General features: G+C 40.1%; 1 protein-coding gene across 9 annotated transcripts; it reads left to right on the top strand.

Moving 5' to 3' along the window:
- The first annotated feature begins 2031 nt into the window (after window positions 1-2031).
- INTS10 (integrator complex subunit 10) lies at window positions 2032-23262 on the top strand. 9 transcript variants are annotated; one of them, XM_069013365.1, is made up of 18 exons: window positions 2032-2185; window positions 3115-3182; window positions 3870-3973; window positions 4945-5084; window positions 5593-5674; window positions 5980-6120; window positions 6549-6720; window positions 7173-7342; window positions 10837-10970; window positions 11720-11876; window positions 12520-12602; window positions 13463-13615; window positions 14730-14838; window positions 15205-15284; window positions 15748-15910; window positions 16956-17049; window positions 20920-20997; window positions 22904-23262. In XM_069013365.1, the coding sequence occupies exons 1-18, from the start codon at window positions 2057-2059 to the stop codon at window positions 23058-23060; spliced, it is 2214 nt and encodes a 737-aa protein (XP_068869466.1). In that variant the 5' UTR covers window positions 2032-2056; the 3' UTR covers window positions 23061-23262. The 9 variants fall into 9 exon arrangements, with proteins under 9 accessions (XP_068869466.1, XP_068869459.1, XP_068869460.1 ...); XM_069013364.1 differs by having other exon boundaries at window positions 2035-2185; window positions 11723-11876; window positions 22904-23261; XM_069013358.1 differs by lacking the exon at window positions 20920-20997 and having other exon boundaries at window positions 22904-23260.
- Window position 23263: the final 1 nt, after the last annotated feature.

The raw sequence follows: 23263 nt of genomic DNA, 5'->3' as shown, positions 1-23263 counted from the left end.
AGGAATGCAGAAGCAAGGATTCAACAAATCTCAGCAGCAGTTCTTTTGAAAAAAACCCAGATTATTTACAGCTTTAAAAGAAATTTTAAAAAAACCACACCCAAACCCCCAAAAAACAGTGTCCAGAGAACACAAAGGCATGCACACAAGAAAAAAAAATGTATAAAAGGGTGTTTCTAATTTACTGGAAGTATTCCCCTTTGCCTAGTGGATTAAATACAGCAACATCTTGCTTTTAGGACACCTTGTGAAAGGGGTTCAAAAGCTGCCATCTCTCTGCCTAGCTGATGTTTTAGGGGTGATTCTGCACCAGCATTTTTTCAGGGGACTCCTTACACATCCATTAATTTTCAAAAGTAACTTTTGGTAATCCCCTGCCATCCATTTCACTCCTGCAACATCCTGGCATATGGGGAACCCCAACCAGCCCATCAGCTCTTGCTGGGCAGTTTCCAAACTCTACTTTATTACCATATTCAGCCTACAATGCAAAACTGTTAAATTATTATTATTTTTCAATCAAATTTGGCTGTATACATCTGTGCAGGTGCATTGGCAAGAGCTCGGGGTAGACCTACACACCAGCCAGCGATTAACATTGTTGCACTTATAGGGGATTGCAGGGCTGTGAAGCCATTTTTAAAGGCCTGTGCCATCCTACAGCAGTTTGTAGTTTGATAGCAAGAGCAGGAGAAGAAGAGGAGGCACCTGTTTTATGAGGGACAGCTGACTTTCTGCTGTGGCTTTGTCACCTCCCTGAATGGCAAAGCAATCGTGTACTTTGTGGTTCCTCCAAGTACAACTGACTAGTGTATGGTGAGAACCCTGAGAAAAAGGGCAATGAACAGGGCCCCACAGCAGCCGGTGTGCACCTCTGCCTACTGACAGACTGGGTCAGCCCTATACCCTAAAGGCACTTGAGCATTACTGCCATCATTTGTCAAGGATCCCTAATTAGTATTTGTTAGTGCACCTGCAGGAAGTCAAAACTCAAGGACTCAATTCAAAGTTAGCCCGGACTCAGCCCCCTTTGCAAGCACACCTCTTGCTGAAATCTGCTGATGTTCACATAGCGACTCCCTGCCCCAAGCACAGCCAACATTGTGGCCACAGAGCGAAATCAAGTCAGACTCCCACCAAAAGAGCATGGAAAGAAGGGCAATTGGTAACAGTATAGAGAAGAGGATTTGCGAAGCCAAATTCCCAATCCTCACAGGGACTTTACAGCTGAAAATCTGTGGCAGGCTAGTACTGCAAGAAGAGGTTTTCACCTGCAGCAGAATGAGTGGATAGGTGAGTCTTGTGCCATAACTGAGAAAGAACAAGGCAAAAATACACCACAGTCACCTCAGCAGGAAAACAAGGACCTTGTCTTTTATCTGTAACAGAGGTTACAAGTATATTAGAGCTATTTGCTGAAGGGATTATTGCACTAAACCTTAGATGTGTAGATTTATGGATTTGATCAGTGGAAGTCCCCAAGTGCAAAGTATGTAACGTCTGTTGCAACATCAGAAAGGAATAGCCTACTTGAAAGGAGCAAACAAGAAAGTGACAACGAAAGAAACAGAGAATTTCTACTAAGTAACATAAAGGGTTACGTTTGCAATCAAGCGACCAAACACTAAAATCTTATGGTAAGAAGCAAGACTCAGTTCCAAGCTGCTGAAAGGTAGGTGCACATCTGTGGTGAAAGGTCCTGCTTTGCCTTGGCATTTCCCAGTATTGGCCTTGTTAGTGGACTGTAAGAACTTTTGAGAAGTACTAGCCCAGGCAGCAGTGCCTTGGACTTTTAGAATGGGCTTTGACTTGCAGCAACGCTAGCTTTAGCAAGGCAGTGCTCTCCTGCCGCTCCCATCCCTCATTTCACTCGGTCCGGCCCAGCGCACCGGGCGCCTGCCTGCCCGCTTCCAAGATGGCGGCGAGCCCGCGCGCTCCTCGGCGGCACGCCGCGCCACGGTGGGGCGGAAGTGCGGCCGAGCTGGGCTCAAGGCGCGCCGCAGCGCATGCGCGCCGCCCGGCGGCCGAGGCGGAGCCAGGTCGGGCCGGGTGCAAGATGTCGGCGCAGGGGGACTGTGAGTTCCTGGTGAAGCGGGCCCGGGAGCTGGTGCCGGGGGACCTGTGGGCGGCCAAGGCCTGGCTCATCACGGCGCGGAGCCTCTACCCCGCCGACTTCAACATACAAGTGAGCGCCGCCGCTGTCGCACACGCTCGGTACCGGTGCCCCCCGCCCCTCCCCCGCGCGGCCTCGCTGCCGGGCTGTCTGATTGACAGGCGGCTTGGCCAATGGGGGCGGGGAGGGGCGGGGCCGCGGTGACTTACGGGTTATAAAAGAAAACAAAACTCCCTCGTAGTACTACTGCTGTTTAAAGTACCTCTCCTGCTTGTGGCTTTTGGAGCAGCTTGGGGGCTTTGCATTGCATTTGACTGGGTACAAACAGTGGTCAAAGAACTCTTCGAATTCCAAGTTTTTCAGTTGGTGTAAAAGTTAAGCCAGTGTGTTCACAGAACCATGGAATGTTAAGGTTTGGAAGGGACCTTAAAGGTCATCTAGTCGAACCCCCCTGCCATGGGCATGGCCACCTCCCACTGGACCAGGTTGCTCCAAGCTCCATCCAACCTGGCCTTGAACACTTCCAGGGATGGAGCATCCACAGCTTCTCCGGGCAACCTGTTCCAGTGTCTCACTGCTCTCACACTAGAGAATGTCTTAATAGTATATAATCTAAAGTTCCCTTCTTTCAGTTTGTAGCCATTTCTACTTGTCCTGTCATTTCCTGGTGAAGAGTCGCTCTCTGACTTCTCTGTCAGCCTCCTTCAGATACTGGAAGGTTGTTAGTGTTAATAATGTTAATATTAAGTACATTATCATATGGAATTGTGTTAACGATGTTAATATTAAGTATATTATCATGCAGAATTTTATGCCTAAATTAATGTATGATTAGATAGTCTAAATGCACCTTCTAATTTCTCCAGCAAATGTTTCAGTCCTTTAATTTTCTGTTATGCAGACTGCTGTGGCAAATTGAGGGCAGTTTTTAAGAGTGGAAGGACTAATGTGATTGATAAATGTATTCAGGAAAGCTGATATTCTGTTCTTGCATCCTGCAGTATGAGATGTACACTATTGAGAGGAATGCTGAAAGGACAGCATCTGCAGGCAGGCTGCTCTACGACATGTAAGTAACCAGAGCTGGAACTCTACCTTTATCCCAGGTGCTCCTTTCACAGAATCAGTTTGGGAAAGACCTTTGAGATGATTGAGTCCAACCTACAACTAAACACCACCGTGTCAGCCAGACCATGGCACCAAGTGCCACATCCAGTCTTCCCTTAAACACCGCCAGGGACGGTGACTCCACCACCTCCCCGGGCAGCCCATTCCAATGTCTGATTACCCTGTCTGTGAAGAAATTCCTCCTAACGTGCAAACTAAACCTCCCCTGGTGCATCTAAAGACCACGTCCTCTTGTCCTGTCACTGATTACCTGGAAGAAGAGACCAACCCCCACCTGCCTACACCCTACTTTCAGGGAGCTGTAGGGAGTGATATGGTCACTCCTGAGCCTCCTTTTCTCCAGGCTGAACATCCCCAGCTCCCTCAGCCACTCCTCACAGGACTTGTGCTCCAAACCCTTCACCAGCTGCACTGCCCTTCTCTGGACAAAGAAATGTTGGGATTTCCAAAAATATAAACTGAGTGGTTTTGAAAATCCATGTGGATAAATTAAGCACAAAAGGTCTAATTAATTAAAAGGAAGGTTTTATTTTCTGTTTTGCCCAAACACATACTTTTATGGGAAGGTTTTGTCTTTGAGACAGATTTTGCGATCACTGCACATTCCTTGCCTCAAACTTTATTACAGGTTTGTGAATTTTCCAGACCAACCTGCTGTATGGAGGGAAATCAGTGTTATTACATCCGCATTAAGGAATGACTCCCAGGACAAGCAGACACAGTTTTTAAGAGGTAACGATTCTATCCTAAAGGAACCTAAAGATAAGCCCTCTGATTATTTATCTAGCTTGGCAAGTAAATGTCAGTTTGTCTGACTTTGCCTGTGGACTGCAGGGTTTGGGTTTTTTCCTCAATTCAGCCTTAGAGACTTCATCTGGTGTGTTAGAATTAGGAAAAACAAAGGGACATGACAAGCTGATTCCCATTGCTTTGTCTCAGATATGGGTAGATTTACTCTGCCAGAACAAGAAGCACATAGAAGAGCAATTGAATAGGGAAAGGGTGGAATGGGGCTTAAAAATCATCATCCCACATATTGCAGAGAACAGTGAATGATTGTAAAAATGGGGTGAATTCTTATTTATGTAGGGAGGGATATAAAAATGAATGGTGTCCAGAAGGACTTGTCATTCACTGCTGGCAACCACAGGCAGTTTTACAAGCAGGATTTACACCTGACAAACTATAATCTGCTGTTTGAACACGTGCTTCAGAAACTCTAAGGATATTCCAGTTAAGAAAACATTTGATTTTTCATGGAGTGTGTTTATTTTTCAGAGTGAATACATAAAACATACAGGGAGAATATGTGAGTTTCTTTTTACTGTCTCACTGGATGTTTAAACTGAAAAAACCCTACATTTTAATAATGAAAATATTAATTGTAGAAGTAGAACATAAGTAAAAAAATAAATGAACAGTTTTGAAAAAGCATCCTGAAATGTCAAATACTTAAATATTAGGATTTTGAGTATTCCACTTAATAGCAGTCTTACTTGTCCATGCGAGTTCCTTGCACCCAGATAAACACAGATAAATATTTATTTGGTCTTCTCTGAAAGAAACACACTTTTTTTTTTTTCAGGTATGTGTATTAAAAGCAGAAAAAAGCATAAGGGAATCCCTTTTCATTCAGCATTTATGTTTTGTCAGTCATCTTTACAATTCAGACACAACAAGTCCAATATTTTCTGTTTTTTAAGGATTGTTTGAGACCCTTCCTGGTCGGGTCCAGTGTGAAATGCTCCTGAAGGCAACAGAGCAGTGCTTTAACACATTAGAGAGGGCAGAAATGCTCCTTCTACTTCTGCGGCGTTTCCCAGAGACTGTGGTGCAACATGGGGTAAGAGAAGAGAAGCTCATAGTAACTATTCAGGATATTGGCACCCAGTTTTTTGAGATTTTGCTGAAATGTGTTTTCCTTTGACTAGTGAGAGGGTGGGTCTTTTTATTCATGTTTAATTGTGGCTAATAGTTCAGACTCCTGTATCTTGAACTTACCACCAGGAAGGAATTAAGCAGAAAACAAATGGAAACAAATAAAACAATCCTTTGTCTTGTAAATGAAAGAATATGAGTCATATATCACTTTCACCTGTTTGTGCATGCTTTACTGATAAAGTTTCCTGCACAGTTTTTTCTTGGTCTTGTTTTGCTATCTTCTGGCATTGCTTTTCACCTGCTGTTTAGTATGGGTAGTTTCAAAATTTGGAGAGTTGCACATGCTGTTGCCTTAGAGTGAATTGCTACTCATCCATCCCCTGAATTACTGTTCATCCTCATTGAATTGCAGTTCAAAAAGTTTCTAAAACCGCTGGTCCAGTGTTTGATTTTCACCTCTGCTCACACAGGTAGGCCTTGGAGAAACGTTATTAGATGCTGAAAGTATTGAAGACCAAGAATCTCCAGTGAATTGTTTTAGAAAATTATTTGGTAAGAAAATACTAATGTTCTTGTTTTACTATGCAACTTTTTAGTATGGAGAGGTCTGAGGTCAGTGAACTTCTTTCATGACACTGATTAGAAAACTGCTTTAGTCAGAAGGGGCTCAGGCCAAGTTAGTCCAGGCTGAGCATATGGTACAAATTGGTATTAGAGCCATTCATGTGAGGTTCTTTGTGGTGTATGGTCAGCCAGAGATGAAGGCTCCCACTGCTGATTGAGAAACCTTACCTAGGACAAACAGAACAAAACACCCCACAAGCCTAAAGGATTTTTTGGTTTGTTTTCTATTTTAGTTTGTGATGTTCTTCCTCTGATAATTAACAACCCTGATGTACGACTTCCTGCCAGCTTGTTATATAAATACCTGAATAAAGCAGCGGAATTTTATATTAACTATGTAACTAGATCTACACAGACAGAAAGTCAGTATCAAGGTAAGAATATTTTTACAAAGTTAGAACTTTCTTAGAATGTATCTTAGTATCACTGAAGTGATGTCCATAAATAAAAAATGCATTATTTTTATGTAATGTGTCCTGTAGACAAGGATTAATAGTAGTGTTTAATGTTTCTTAGTTCTTTGATTCCAAAATACCTCATGATGCTTCAACAACTTAGTCATGATGCTTGTGATGCTTCAATATATGTACTGAGAGGTGGGACAAAATGTCCAGGATGTCCTTATCCAGCCTATCAGCTCTCTTGTACAAAGAGACAGAAATGCCTGCTGTGCCCTGTTAGCCTTCTGTGTAAAGAACAGTTACCCTGAAAGCTCCAATGTAATTTTTACTTGCCTTCTTCTTGAAAATTAATCAGTTTGTTTGATTTTTTTATGAAGAGAAAAATGTGCTGGTTTTCCTAGGTTCACAAGATTCCTCTGATATTATGTCTCCAAGCAAGCGCAGCTCTCAGAAATATGTAATAGATGGTCTCACAGAGAAATCATCCCAGATTACAGATCCTTGGGAGAGGCTATTTAAAATATTGTCTGTGGTGGGAATGAGGTGTGAGTGGCAAATGGATAAGGGAAGAAGGTAAGAAAGGGGTACTTTTCTGAGTATTTCCCCTCAAGGAAAATTTGGCTTTTCAGTTCTAAATAAGAACAATTTTCATTGAAGAAAAATTTTAACACAAGAACATTTTGTGTAAGTTCACAGCAGCTTTTGTTTCAAGACTGTACAATGTAAAGCAAAAATGTGGCTCTAGAGAGCACTTTCAAATTAGTCTCTAAAATCAATTTTTGGTGATGAAAGTCATGCATAAGCACTATAGTGCTGTGGGGTATGCTTCCCTATGTGGCTCAGTAAAGAGAAACATGGTAAATGTTTTGTGAAATTTCACTAGCATGTGTTTCCAGCCTCCACTGACTTGAGGCTGGGGGATATCCTCAGCAGAAACATTGAGATTTTTATATTCACTATGCATTCTTTCCTTTAGTTGCGAAGTTTGTGCAACATCTTGAATTCTTTTTGTCTCTTCCCCTCAGAAGTTTTGGTGATATTTTGCATCGAATGAAAGATCTCTGCAGATACATCAGCAACTTCGATAGTGAAGCCCACATTAAATATAAGAATCAAGTAGTGTATTCCACGATGTTGGTCTTCTTTAAAAATGCTTTTCAGTATGTCAGCAACATCCAGCCATCCCTCTTTCAAGGTTAGTTTCTAATGTTCCAACATCTGTAATCAGTTCTTTGTGATTTCATTGTTAATGTCTGAAAGATCTTTTCTCATTAGTCATTTGAAACTGTCATCTTACAAATCAACACTATAACTTGTTACAATTCTCTCAAGCCATTAATCTTACCAACAGTGGTTCATAACAACTGTGGAGTGGATCAGACCAGAGATCAATCTAATCAATCATTGTGGTTTCAAGCTTGGCCAGCAGCAGTTGATTGTCTAACAAAGAGAAAAGTAACAGACCAGATGTTATGAGAAACATCCCTAGGGTTGATTCCTACTCTTCCATGAGCATCATGTTTGTTTCATTTTCTCCTCTGATTATATTTCTTTGAAACTGACATTTTCCTGTTTTCCTTCAGTCAGAGGAAAATAAGTGAAGATATTTTTGCACTGGGAACACAACAAATTTGTAATTAGGCACATAAAAACTGAATAGGAAGAGATACCCTGAAATTCAGAAGCTTCCAGCTTGGCTTTTTTTATATTGTTTAAGCATAATCTTTGAGGTGTGTTTTGCACATTACTTCTAATTTGTAATTAATTTGTAAATTGAATGTTTAACACATGTGCATTACCCGTGCATTTTCCTGCCCGCTCACATCTGCATATGGGACATACCAGATTGCTTGGAGCACCTTGGATTGCTTCTTTTGGGATTGACTGGGCTTTTCAGGAGTGGCCCAGAAGCTGAGGAAAGTTTTTTTTAAAGCTCCATTTTGTTTAGAACTTACTGAAATAAGCAGCATCACAAAGAGGAATTTTCAACGCTTAATAATGTGATAAGAAATTCCTTGCAACAATGACAATTGTCACCATTGGTAATTAGTGCTTATTAACACTACAGTTATTGATTAATGTTAAAATTATAATTTTAATTCTGTGTGTTGTGGTCATAAGTTTCAACACATTTTTCTGCTTGGAGCAAATGATCATTTGAGTAAGGAAGTAGTCAATACAAATGATGGGTTTTAACTGTACAGAATGTTGGGTGACCAGCTGAACAATGTCAGTAGATAGCTAAGCTGAGAGGACAAAAGACATGGCAACTTGTATGCAAAGAACATAGAGTCACTTTAACAAATACAGGAAGTAATTAACTAATGAGTCGAGTTTTTTGTTCTGTCCAGAGGAAGGAAGAGTTATGGTGGGGCAGGGGATACTTCAGGTGTGCATGTAGTTTTAGCTGCTCGATTCCAAGTTAAAGAAGAAAGGAAGTAAAGAACTAGTGAAAATGTTGCTTTCTAAATTGTACAGTTGAGTATTTCAAAGCTCACGTTTTCTGAGTGAACCACCAGAAAAAGAATGTATACTGAGGTCACAGAGTGCAATTCCTTTGGTGCAGCTTTTATGGTACCCTCTGTCATTTTCTGATACCAGGAAAGTATTTCCAAGACACCTTTTATTCATTTCTGCTTTAGCATTGAAGTCCAGTGGTATTCAGTGCCTTTCATATCTTTTCTGTCATTAGAATTTTTCCTCCGTCTCCTTGGAGGGCTTACTGTAGAAATGTAGAATCCTACACGTTTTGGAAGCATAGTCATAGAGCTGTCTCCTCCTTAATCTGTGAGGATCAGATCTGTGACTCTCTTCTCATGTGTGTGGATTTGCAAGGAACCTCTTTAGGGAGAACTTTCAATGCATTTTTCTTAACATAATTTATATCTGCTTTGCTGGAGACTTGAGAAATGAATGAGGCAGTTCACACCTCTCATGACTTTGAGGCTGCCTGCAGGCTTGGCAGGAGTTGCTATTTGGGCTGATGCTTTTGGGCGTTTATTTATGACACTCTGTGCTAGAAAACAATTAAAAACTCTATAAGCTTAGGTTCTAGAGCTCAGACAGAAAAACACAGTGCTGCTTTTTGTATGGCTGTGTAACTTTGAGTACTGTAAGAGAAGGTCTGCAGCCCCCAGTCAAGGTGAGAATGGATTTTCTTTTGTTTCAGGACCGGAGGTTTTGGAGTAAAGACTACAGTGCACTTCTGATGCTGGGAAGGGAACACTTGTTTGGAAAGCAAAGCACTTAATTTAAATCAGTATGAGTAAAAGAAAAATCCATTTTTTATCTTCTCAGGTGTTAGAACTAGGCAGCTCTTGAGGTTCTAGTGGTGAAACTCTTCCAGCATCCCTGTTGTGGTACTTCGCATCCATGAGAAACAGATACGAATCTTCTGCATTATGTCTTGGCTCTATTTTCAGTTCACACAGGTTAGATTCCAGCACAGTGGAATACATGATGGTACAGGAGAGGTGATTCCAATGTGTTGTAGCCTGTGCATAGGTGACATTTCAGTGGTGGTATTTATTGACCTATATTTGTTAAGTAGAGCAGATTGCCTGTCCTCCTAAAAGGACTCCTTACACATCACTTTTCAGTAGAGGGGAAAAGCTTAATAGAAGTTATTTTATGTAAAAGAGATGAAATGAATTGTCCTTCTACTAAACTCTCAAATTAGTTCTTTGCCGTTATGAATGAGGCCTTAGCTTCGTATCTTTCAGCAAACAGAAGAAATGCACAAACTGAAAATACTTGTTTGCACTACTGGCTTACCTGGCAGAGATTTCAGAAACAGAAAACAGATTAAAGAATTCCTCTCTCCTTTATATTTCTCTTTGACTGAGCTTTGCACATCTATATGCAACTTGATTGTGCAAAAGGAGAAAGTATTTTTGGAAGGAAGGCTGTTACAGTAGTGATCACGTATCGATGTTGTTTGAGATGAAGAAGTATTGTTTCTATTTAATGTCTAATGAGACTTAAGCACTGGGGTCTGAAATGACAGGTACCAGATCCCACTGGATGTTCTGTGACACCAGTGAAAGTAGAAATTGTTTTCTGGGTTTCAAAATGAGGCTTTTCTATCTTTGGGGAGTGAAGATGAGCTCTGGCAGTCAACTAAAGGGTTTAATTCTGTTTACTGAAGTCAGTGGGGGAAAAGCTGACCCTGAGTGATCCTGCTAAGGAAATCTTGTAATAAAATACACATACTTCTTTGTGGGGTCAGTGCCTGTCAGCATATTGCTTTGGTTTCTCATGAGAAACATTCTGAGAATATTGCTGTACTTTGCCATATTTGTGGCTGTTAACTTCAGAGCCATTTGTGCCATTCATCTGTTGAATAATTGTACTTATATAAAAGCAAATAATGCTTGATCACAGAGCACTTGCTGCCTGAGTATATCTTGTGACTGCTCCAGAAGAAAGGGATTCAAAAATATTCTGAAGCTCTCAATCAAACTCTGGTGATGTCTGATAAATGCACTCTAACTTTTATTGTATGTCTGCTTTGAGAAAACCATAGCTTTACCAGCACAGTTTAAGCAATTTAAGTGACTTAATTTCAGATTGTTTTCTCTAGCATTATAGTCATTACTTGTGAATGAAAAAAAAACCCAGCATGCTGTAGGCATAAGACCTTTCAGATCAGTTTAGAGAAATTGTGAATTAATTTATCTTTAAATCCAGGTCCAAATGCTCCAAACCAAACTCCACTGGTTCTTCTTGAGGATGTACCCAACATCTATGGTGATACAGATATTGATCGTAACAAACATATCCACAAAAAGAGGAAACTTGCTGAAGGAAGAGAAAAAACAATGGTAACTTTTCTAGGCTTTTAAACTCATAACAAGAATGGCATTGCTACTGGAATTTAGACAACAGTGGTTTTGACATAGATGTAAAAGACGTATTTTTAGAGCTACCCTGAGCTAGCTGTCTGTGACCACAATTTTCAAACAATTTTTTTCTAAAGCCAGCAAGAATAAAATAATTTTTACAGCAGTTGATGTAGACACGTAAGTACTGCTGTGAATGCTTTAACTTGAAGGAGTTCAGCAGAGGCTCTTAAAAAGGTAGCTACAGCAGGCAGATGTTCTACAGGTAAACTTCCAAAGTAATTGACTTTTCATGCTTGGAACTGTCAATATATCTATTGCTTTAAGGGTAGAGATCCACTGTTTTATAGAACTTCTCTGCTGGTAGAAGCACACACACAAGGATTGCTTTTGCATTGTGCCACTGTAGACTTAAACTGAGTGCTAAAATGTAAAGTGTGCATGTACTTTAACAGGTAATCTGGCTGAAGCTCAGTGGTGGTACTCCACGTTTAACAGAATAACTTTGGTTGGGATACTGCTCATCACACTATGCCACTGAGTTCTTGGTAGCAAACCAGATTGGACTAATCTTAAAACAAGCTAAGTGAAAAATCACTTGCAGGCACTTAAACTAGGACCTTGGCGCTTCCATACGTAATTGTCTTGTGTGGAACTTCTGTGGCTTTAGGGTCTTTTGAAATAAGTGTAAATTAAGAAGTTAATCTTTTTGTTCTATACTGACTTCTAAGCAGAGCTCAGATGATGAGGATCCTTCTGGGAAGGCAAGAAGTCGCCACATTACAGTAAACAAGGCTGATCTTGCAAACTCCATTGAAGTATTAGAGAGCTTCAAACTGGCAAGAGAGAGCTGGGAGCTGCTCTATTCTCTGGAATCACTTGACAAAGGTAAGGTAACTGCATTTAGAATTGCATTTAGATTTCATTACTCTGCATAGAAATAATTTCTTTATTGTTAAAATGGAATTTGTGCCATTATGAATCCTTAAAATCGAAATTGCATTGGGTCCTGAGTATTTTTGATATAAGTTCCAGTAAGAAGCTTTATCAGTTGTTGTGTTTCTGAATATTTTGTTCCTGTATTGCATTTCATTCTTGATGCATCTTTGCTTATTCACCCCCACTTCTCTTGGAGCAGTTGGCCAGCAGTAGGGCTGAAAGTGCTCAGTGAGGATGTACTGCTAATGGCTGCTTTAGTTCATGATGAAGAACATGTGTTTTTCTGTGTCTCCCTTTCTGATAATATCTGGTGTGCTAATCTTGAAAGAAATTCCTCTTCTCAAAAGCAGGCAAACAGTACCACCTAGCTGCTTTTAGGTTTGTTGGACACTGTGAAGAGAAGTGTAGTCAAAAAATGAGTGTATAGGAAGAGAGTATTCTATATGTGAAGGACTTCATACTCTTACTGTTTTGGTGCCATTTTTTCCATTTTTAAATTCAGCTTTTTTGTATATATTACTGATTTTTAACCCAAAGCTGTGAAATGTTTCATATTCTCTTTTACTTTTTCTTCTGTAACCGCTTAACACAGAGTTCACCAGAATTTGTTTGTCATGGAAGACAGAGACCTGGCTTTGGTTAAGAATCTTTCTTACAGACATGATCATCTACCAGGTAAAAAAAATACAGTATAAACTAGGAAAAACACCACCATTGTGTTCCTTTTTCTCCTAGTAAACAGCAATTTACTTCCTTCTAGTAAATAGTAATTCTGATTAGCCAGTTTGACTGCTTATAGTGTCTACTGATTTTATGCCTCTAAGTATGACTCCTTTGGGGATGGAACTACACCATTTGCACCACAAGCTAGGTACCCTGTTTGGATATTCCTGTCCCAATAGCTGTTGTTTGAGTCCAGCTAGTTTTGGCATATGGAAAAGATATGTATGTTGGCATTTTGACCAGTGGATATATACATTGTGTTACGGAAGATAAGTGCATTTTATTAGTCTGTCAGTGCATTATATTGGAACACAATCAGAGAAAAAAATTTTCAAACAGTAAAAGGTTTTAACATGTCTCAGTTAACATCTGTTCTTCTCCACAAAAATTAGGCTGACTGTGCTCACTCCAATACCATCTACAGAAGAAAGCTTGTTCCTTATTTTTCTTTGGGGGTCCTTTATTTTTGCCTCTACTTGTGCCTGAACAAGAGATATTTCAAACTTTATTAGTCTAGATAAAGTAACTATTAACTCAAGAATATAATTATTTGATTCAGTTACAAATACGATTTTGTAAACGGACTTTTTAAAGCAGAATTTTGTTTGTCATCTGATTGCCTTGCAAGTGATTGATCCACAGTCTTTTATACTCCATCACTGGAGAGTACTAGTCTAGATTAAAATTTTGAAGGCTTGTTACTTGGACACACTCTGTTTTGAAAGGTTTCCTGTAAGAGAATTTTTTTTCTATCTCTCTACCTATTGTATAGAAAAGACCCTAACAGTGTTTTTTTATATTCTTTTTCAAAGGGGCAGTACAAAAAAGCAATTAGCAGCCTACATCATTTGGCAGCTCTTCAGGGCTCTCATTCTCCCCAGCAAATTACAGGACAAGGATCTTTAGAAAATCAGAGAGCACTAATCCAGTTAGCATCGTGCCACTTTGCCCTCGGAGAATATCGGGTACGTACAGCATTCTGCACACTGGGCCTTCATCAGCTGGCCCTGTGGTTCCCATTTCCCTTTTTCCTTAGAATTTTCCTGCTAGCCTGCTTTCAGCAGGATATCGAACATAAGCCAGGGCCTACTGAAAAATCCATGCTTCAAAGGGAGAATTATACTTCCTGCCACATTAACTGACTGTCGTTAGCAACTCTTTATATATATATGTATAGTCTGCTTGATAGTTAGGATTTGGGTGTTATGATTTTTCATGGCTACAAGTGTTTGAGTTGTCTGTAAATGTAACCTTAATTTGAATTCCTTAACTTTACAGAATTAGTTCTTTAAATTGAGGGGAAATTTTTTTAGGTACAGGCTTCATGTGGCAGGGGAAAGAAAAAGTAAACTTCTGTGATCATCTTAGAAGAGAGTTAGTTATTAACTGACAGTATAAGAGACACCAGAACAATATTGTTTGGCCTGACTGGTGAATTTGCTTTACTTTTGCAATACATGTTTTGTGTTTCTCATATTGCAGGAGTGCATGGTGGTCTGAGGTCAGTCAGTGTCAGCACTGACAATAAGGGCTCTGTCTCTTAGGATCTAACGTCATGCTAGTACTACTGGACAAGTGCTTTTGTCCCTTCCACTTCAGTACTTTTTCACTGGAAATGTGATCATATATCCCCACAAACCTCTTACTAGGAAACAGCATTAAAAATTCATTGACTTTCCTTCATGCTGTCAGATTGCCATTTTCCTTTCTATTTTTACCATGAACAGAACAAATTTTACAAAACTATTCTAAGAATTCGTTTGAAAACTTAATCCTTCAAGACAAAATAATTTTTGATTGCAGTTATATTGATCTTACCCTCTTGAAATGAAGAATGCCAATACATATTTTTTCACAATTAAAATGATATATGTAGGCTCTCAGAGATTGTTTAGTGACAGCTAAGACTTTTTGCTTAGCCAGACTATCCTGTGTATTAAGTCAACTCAAGTTCTAGCAAAGCTTTGTGATTGTTTTTTTTTCTTTTGTAATGTCTGAATTTTTAATCATTATTAACATACCTGAATTTTTAAGAACTTTAATTTAAATATAGCATTATCATGTCCCTTCTTTTTATAGCAAACATGTGAAAAAGTGCTTGACCTCATGTGCTGTATTTTACTTCCAATACAAGAAGGAGGTAAAGTACAAGAGGAGCAACCTAAAGTCAAGTCTAAATTCAGGAAAGGTATGGCGTTGCTATTACCCTAAAGTCAGTGCCAGCTGAATTTTAGTTCATGTGTTCTGGTTGAGTATGTAATTATTCTCATTTTGTATTACAAAAAGGCAGGAAGTTTTTTATTCCCTCTTGGTTTTGTATTGTGGTTTTCTTGCTGGCACCTATTAAAGTGTATTGGTGGCAAAGTCCTATCACAGGAAAAGAGAAATGAAGAAAAAAATTTTAATGTTTAACTTCACGTTTTGGATCATTCATAATTTACATTCAAAGCTTTCCTCCCTACCTGAAATGTGACAATTTTGGATTTGTTTTGCTCCATTTCAATTTCTTTCAACTTACCTGTCGTGAGACACCTAAAGAACTGTTCTGTTGCAGGGTCTGATTTGAAGCTTTGGCCATGTACCAGTAGAGCTATCATGCCTTACTGCCTTCATCTGCTGTTAGCTTGTTTCAAGGTAAGATAGGATCAATTGGAACTTTCTTGTCTTTAAGGCCTAGTTTGTGTATCCTGAAGCTGCATGGCTGTATCCCAGTGCTGTGATTGAAGGGCTGTGCCTCAGTCCTTCTTACCTAAATGGGTTGGTGGAGGGTCTTTTTTTGGAGAGGAGAGTGGAGTCTTTATGGAGGAGGGTTTGTTTTCTCTTTTTTTCCCTCTATTTGTTTTAGTTTTGAGCAGAGAAGATAGAACAGATCTCAAAATATTTGTCTCTATTCAGACTTCTCTTACAGGTCAGTGGAGAGGATTTGGTATTTTAGCTGGAAATTTCCAACCTACTTTAGAAGCGTATTTCATTCTGCTTTAATATATACTTCTAAAGAATGTCTGTATTTGCACAGATGTAGGTGAGATGAATCCTGTATGTTTTTGAAAGCAACATGTATTTCCTGATTGTCTGAATGTAATTCTTTTCCCTGAAGCTCAGAGCTTTCACAGACAGCAGAGATGATATGGCGCTGGGCCACGTAGTTGTTCTGCTTCAGCACGAGTGGCCAAGGGGTGAGAACTTGTTCCTGAAAGCCATCAACAAAATCTGCCAGCAAGGAAACTTCCAGTATGAGAATTTTTTCAACTATGTCACAAGTATCCTTTCTGTGAGCAAGAATGTCTTTCACATCCTGTGCTGTAGTGTTGAAAAAGCTGTTAGTTTCAACAGCAGCTCTTTCCTGAATTATATTCTGTATTTATTTTCATACCATGAAAGCCTCTTGTAGTAGGCTGCAGTACACAGTGGACTGTAAGTAAGTATGCCTCCTGTCACCTGCCCTGGCACTAGAGACTACCCTTAAGTACACTGCCATTGCACTTCCATTCAGAACAACAGCAGCAGCTCAGGCTGCTTATGCAAGTGACAGCAATCTCTTCATTAAGAAGTACAGGGCATTTTATACAAGGCTGGTAACAAAAAAGACAAAGCAGTACCTACCTGTGCTTCAGGGTTGAATGATTTTGGCTGTTGTTTGTGAAATGCTTTCTGTGGGTAACATGTTTGGGTTGAGTAAGATAATGAGCTATGTCAAAGTCCATGCAAAGCATGTCTGATTTATCTATTCAGATATCTGACATCAATTTTGATCAGCATACACACAAATGGGCAGTTTAATGTTTAACCTAAATTTACATCCAGCCATGTGCCTCAGGAAGCAAGGGGGTCTAACTCCTGCCCGAGGCAACTAAATAAACTCTGGTGTTAAAGGAAAGGAAAGAAAACCCAACAAGCAGCTAAGTAAGGGATCAAAAGAGAAAACAAGAAGGGTGATATGTGCCACCGTGGTGGCACTTGCTTCAGGTCCAGCATCAGTTTGCACTGCTTTCATAACCTGCAGTGCAGGAGAAGGAAGTGAAACCTGGGGAATTTTGAGATCAGTTTTCTTTACCTCTGTCTACATATGAAGAAACAAAGAAAAGAAACTAACGGATGTGTTCCTCACTTTAAAAAGCCATTTCTCATCTGTTTGTGGAGGATTAGGAATACATGCTGTGATCTTCTCTATCACTTTTAATAATGAGGTACTTCAATAGCTTTTCAGTTTGACTCTCCTTTCAGCAATGTGGCTTCAGATGTGAGGCTAAGAAAGAATGTTCTCTATCATTGTTTCTCTACTCAAATCTTTAACGTTTTCTTCAGATATTGATATGTTGGAGGAATTTGCTTATTTAAGAACACAGGAAGGAGGGAAAATTCATCTGGAACTGCTGCCAAATCAAGCAATGTTGATCAAGTAAGGATAAAAAAGCATTTACTGTTTTCTTTGGCCAAAAAAAAAAAGGGAGTATGTTCTGGTTGTCTTTGCTTTCATGTTATCTTCTGGATAGTTTGTCATGTCTTTGAGCTTAAATTTAAGGAGTTCAAACAAGGCCGTGAGTTTCTTTTTCTGACTCTCCTGCTGATCTGTGTGTTCTTTTTGGGGGTTCTTCAGTTTTAAAATCCTGCTTTTACAGGACTTTATTTCTGAGTGTGGCATTTGCTTTAGAGTGATTGATTTTAAAGTGATTACAGTTGTGCTCTTTCAAACAGACCCTTGCACTTTGGAGGAATTCTTCAAATAATTAGGCATGTGTGCAAGGTGTTTGTACTAATTTTGCTGAAGAGTAATGTTGAGCAGAAAAACAAAATTATGAAAGACCACTGAATGATGAAAAACTTTGGTATAAAATATAAGTTAAATTGCACTCCAGCTACACTCCAGTAACCTTTCTGTTAGAACTAGCAGGTCATCTTATTCTGCTTAGCTTATTACAAGATCCTGAAGTAAATTATTAATTTGGATTAACTTTCTACATGTTTTTACTTTTTCAGTCTTGAACAAGTAAACTATCTGCTGCAGGGTTTTAGTGGCAGAATATTTTGAAATATCCTCTGTTTATGAGAACCTGTAATATTTTCCTTCTTAAGAGGGGGACTGCTTAAAGCTTGTTGAAATTCTACTTTAGGTCAGTGTATTCTGGCTATTCACTAACTAGAAATGGGCTGAAGTTTTCAAAATGGGAGCCTAACATCAGACAAGGGGATCCAAATTTTAAATAGTAAATAGATTTTCCAAATTTCAAGGTAACCAACACAAAAATGAGATACTAGGTGTAATTAAAGGAAAAGTAGAAATTCAAATGCTTAATTATGTGCTGGAGAATTTTCTCTTTTGAGCTCTAGATTTTCAAACTCTTACCCTTGCCATATCTCACTGCTTGTAACCAGCTGTATGAAAACAAGCTTCAGGGCATGCTGCACCACATATGGTGTTAAGTAATAAGCTTTGCCAGCAAGAGGGCTTAGCACTGAAGACTCCATCTGGTAACTTCTTACCTGCTGTCTCCATTTCATTGCAACAGTTCAGCGCTGTTTCTCTTGGCTCCGTTTGATTGGTGTGGCAGTGGTTACTTTCTGTTCTGACCCCCCCAGTCAGCAAGAAGGTAGCAAGAAGTGTTTCTAGCAGGACAGAATCTCTCTTTGACCTCCTTTTGATCAGTGATGTTTCCTGAATGATGGAAGGGCTTGTAGAAGAGAGGTCCATTTCCTTGTGCTTATTGAGCCAAAACAGTCAAATATTCTGTCCAGCTGGAAAAGCTGTGTACAGTGTCTTTTATGTGGCTGTGTAGGGCTGGAAGCACTTCATCAGAGAGCTGATGGAAGGGATAGTTCAGGGCGTAGGCCACTGATCAGAGAGGATGTCTGCTTCCCTGGTACCATGGATATTTTTTTAGCTGGACTGGCTGTGAGGCCCAGGGATGGTGTCACCCCAACAGTGTTGACCTCACAGTCTCCCCGAGCTGGGGTTTTTGATAGAGTGTGCAAGTGTAGCCCTGTTTCCTGGGACAATGGTTGGTAGGCTCAGTATCTGCAGACTGCTTACATCTTTCAGAGCTATCACCAGTTCTGGTTGGATGAGCTGCTGCACCATCCTCCCATGAATTAGCAGACGCAGCTCAGATGCTGTTCATTCATGCTCAGAAAGACTCAGAGTTTGCCCCAACAGGCCAAAGATAAAGCAGTTGTTCCTTTGTCTGATCTTTCGTCAGCATAAGTGTAGCAGTCCTGCATCTTAATGGATGGGAAATGTATTTCAGATATTATATGTCTTTTATAAGGACTGCTTTTTGTTTGATGACTTACAGGGCATTTTCTCCCCAAGTGAATTCCACATTCTTCTTCCAGTACTTTTGTCTAAGTACCTTATACTTCACAGGAAATGATACTCATTTTTCTGAACTCAGTAAAGCAAATGGTAGGGTGATTTTTCAAAAGATGAAGTAAGACCTTGGTAGTCTGCAGACTTATAGTTGGGTTCTGCAAAATATATATACAGTTTGTAACCTTTCCCTTTGCTTGCATCCACTGTGGGAATGAGAAGGTCTGTGGTTTTGGTTTTAACTGGTGGTGCAGCCAGCTCATTCTGTTTGTGGTGTTAACAAGATTTGTTCAATGAGCTTTGAATCCAGCACCCCTAAGTGCCTTTGAACTCCCTTCTGCACAAGTCAAGTTTCACAGTTTATCTGATATACATGTCAGTGGGGGCAGTGTCAGCTGGTGAGGCTAAAGAGGAAAAGAGCAATATGCAGGAAATTGCTGCTTAATATCTTGCTCCTCTTTTTGATAAATCTTACTCTAGTTAATCTAATCGTAGCCTACCAAATTGCGTAAACTTGATCTGAAAGCTGTGCCCTTCCTTTTAGTCATATTCCCGTCACATTCTCTGGGGACAGAGAAGGTTGGTTTGAAGTGAAACAAAGTATCTTGAAAGTGTAATTTTTACTCTGTGCACATGGGTATGTTTAGTTCTAACTGCAGATCTTGCGAACAGCAGTGAAGACACAATTACACAGAATCCCTTTTGCAAACATCTGCCACTCTGGGGCCAATAACATCCTGCTGGTCCTGTGTATTTTCTGTTTCCCGTGTCCATTTTTGCAAGTACTGGACTTACTCATGTCAAGAACTCTTGAAAAATTACCTCATTTAATTGAGTAATTTTTGTGGCTATTTTATTTCCGATTATTGTGGCTGTATTAGAGTGTTAAATGTCCCATCTTTATTTGACTCTTATAAGCATAGCTCTCCATCCATATCTATTAATAAACAGTAGATACTAACCCAAATGCCCACCTGTGACATCTGAAGGTAGGCACCTAACTCAGTACTTCAGGAATCTAAGTGCGAGTTTTGCTTCTCTGCTCCCTTCATAGCATTTCTAGGGGTGAATGGTGCACTCACTACTTGGGTGCCTAATAAGATTTAAGTGACATTATAAGAGACTTAGATTAAGAAACCAGACCTGTCTCCTACATACCAAATTTCTCCTTTCTCTTCTTCTTAGGTGTGGTGTTGCTCTAGGCTGGACCTGTTAGGTTATTAACTTGTTCTAGATAGCACACAGAGATAAGAATTTAACTTCCCGGAGAAGACAAAGTGTTTTTCACCTGAGACATCTTTTGGTGGTTAGTTCACGTGGCCCTGGTCATAAATAGGAGGTTGCTCTGAGTGGGCAGTTGTGCCATGCTCTAACAGCTGTTTTTGTATGCAGTTAGGATTTGTAAAGGTGGAAAAGGCCATCTGTGGGCTAATGAAAAGATACTTGGGCAACCTTTAACAAACACCGCCATGTACTCAACCTGGCCGATACCCGCTGTGCATGCACTCAGCTTGGGCTCAGCAGCAAATCCCTTAACTCCAAGCTGTGGGCTCTCCCAGTTTGCTGACATGCTCTTGCCAGCTCTGGAGGGAAGCTGTGGTATCTGCAGCGCTCCTCTGATTAAATCTTTTCTGACTGATGTGCTTCCTTGGAAGAGCTGTGACAGTTCATCGTATTACAACTGTGTATTGGTTTTGCACTTGATGCTGTCCTTTCTCTTGGTGTAACTGTCCAAAAATATGAGTATATAGTTAGACCACAAGTGTAGAACAGCCTTGCAATGAAATCTGGGGATATTTGCATGTTTGATGCTGTTAGTCCTGCACCCCTTTGGCTGCTCGGTGGTCTACTGCTGTGTGAGCTCACCCTAGTTTTTTGTTACTCCTTTTTTTGGAGAGTTGTTTTGCACCAGAGGGGGAGTTGGTGTGTGGGTGTTTGAATGCTGCTATTTGCTGTTTCTTAAAGGACTTCTAGCCCTCCCATGGGGTTACTGCAGCAGGAATTCATACCTGTGCTACAGCCCAGCATACAGACTGCTGACAGGTACCAAGTGGAAAAACCCCGCTCATAGTGTGCTGTGTTTTGTCAACATGTTTTACTGCCCATGGTTTTCAGCAATTTGTTACTCAATATTTATCTTTTTTTTTATTTCTTCATTTGTGCCTACATTGCCTGGCAAACCATGTTGTTCTATTATAACATTTATTTTTCTTTTTCCCATAAGTTGCCAGTATCCGTGTCCTTTCAATTTAGTAATTGCTATTGAATTTAAACAATAATGTAGAAATCCTCAAAAGTTTTACTGATGTTCAGTCATATATTAGCAAGAGCATAACCCTTTATTTTCAAGATCCTGGTTCCTGGATCCATTTGTAGCAACTTTTCTTCATTTAGGTTGTTCTGAATTCTGTTTTGTGTTTTCCAGCTGTAATATAAGACATCTTCCAAAGTGCTGTTGGCTCGCTCAGTAGCTGTAGGTTGCATATTCTCCATTAGGCTGTAACTGACCATAGCACTTGGCTGCCAGCAATGTTTAAGACAATAAAGACTGGTAACAGGACTTATCCCATAACCTCTGAATATGCTGGAGGGTTTTCAGTGCAGGTTTGCTTCACTTAGTTCACCCAGGAATTGCCCAGGAGGCTCCAGCGCTAGTCTCCTCTTTGCCTTTTCCATGTGCTGCAAAGGTCTCTACTGTTTGGCAGAGAAGTCTCTTCTCAAATGCCAGACTTCTTTATTTACATGAAAGTTGGGTGGTATTGTTGGTGAGGGTAATTCTGATATGTTTCCCTTTCTTGTTTCCAGCATCTCTGGATTGGCACAGATGCCCTCACCCTTTATTTTTTAATTTCTTTCTGTCTTTTAGTGAGCTTGCTGGGTTCGGGCCAGCTCTTCCTTTCTTTCCCATGACTCAGGACTTGTCTCAGCATTAGCATTATGCTTTTCTCTCTAAATGAATTCATGTTGGTTCCTTCAGTAGTGTTAAGGCTCTCATTTCAGGGCATATCTTTTTCTCCCCTTCCCAAGTAGGGCTTGTAGGTAGATGTTACAAAGTCTTGATCTTACTTAGCCAGTTCTGGACCAGTGCAAGTAAGTGCTTTGGTCCTGCAGAACATTGTTTTAAAGAAAAGATTTAGGTGTCGAGGCCAGCATGAGGACAAAGAACTGTTCACAAAAATGGCCTTTAACAGGGCAATATCCCATAAGTTTCCCCAGCCAGCACTGCTTTAGCTTGCTCAGCTGGACCTTTGTTCTGTTTGAAAATAAGTCCTGCACTTGTGCTCAGAATACATGTAACCCCTTACCTCGTGTCTAATATCTTCATAAGAGTTGGCTTCTATTGATGCAGACTCACGGCCTGGCTTGATCTGGGTTTTGTGAAGGGTTCACTGTGCCTTTCATTAGTCACAGCGTTATCAGTGCCCACAGGATTATAAAGCTCCTTCCTGCACTTTCATATTGGTAGAAGATGCCCTCTGCTCTTTATGGTGGCACCTGTGCTCCAGAGAATGCAAGTTCATCTTTTCCCTCTTCTTTCAACCCCAGCCATTTATAGAAGTGATTACAGGGAAGAAGTGGCCTGGGCAGCAAAGGTAGAGAGGAAAAAAAATTCTTTCCCCAAGCAAGGAGAACTCTGTACTTGCTGGGTTAAGAGAATAGATTTTCTTGTTATCCAGAAGAGTGATATTATTTCCCCCTTCAGCAGTCATAGTCAAAGCAGTGAGAACATAGACTTTTATGCAGCTTCTAACTGTTGAAAGACTTGTAAGCTACTGAACACATGATTTTTTAAAAACAGCATAGCACAGGCTCTTTTACTCTCATTATATAAACTCAGCTATGGACCATAAATATATAGTAAGTGACATGCAGTACGTTTTAAATGACTGGAGTTCACTAGATAACCATGATTTGATTTTGTCTGTCTCTTTTTCCTTCATGGCTTAAGGCACCACACAGTTACCCGGGGTATAACTAAAGGAGTGAAGGAAGACTTCCGCCTGGCCATGGAGCGCCAGGTCTCGCGCTGTGGGGAAAATCTCATGGTGGTCTTGCATAGGTTCTGCATTAATGAGAAAATACTGCTGCTGCAGACTCTTGCTTGAATGGACTGGATCCTGATGCAATGGCTTTTATGGAGAGAGGGGAAAGCTCTTCTTTGTATGAATAAGCAGCAGAGCAATGGGAAATCTCTTGTTCAGAGGGTCAAGAAGTTCCCTATAAGTTACAGGTTCTGCAATACACAAACACTACTCAGTGTTTGTTCACTGCTTGGTTTTCTTATGTGATCAAACTTTATAAATAAAAC

Source organism: Aphelocoma coerulescens, chromosome 4, assembly GCF_041296385.1.
Source record: "Aphelocoma coerulescens isolate FSJ_1873_10779 chromosome 4, UR_Acoe_1.0, whole genome shotgun sequence".
NCBI classification, from domain to species: Eukaryota; Metazoa; Chordata; class Aves; order Passeriformes; family Corvidae; genus Aphelocoma; species Aphelocoma coerulescens.
The sequence above is the reverse complement of the archived record's forward strand: the minus strand, read 5'-3'. Positions and strand labels throughout refer to the sequence as shown.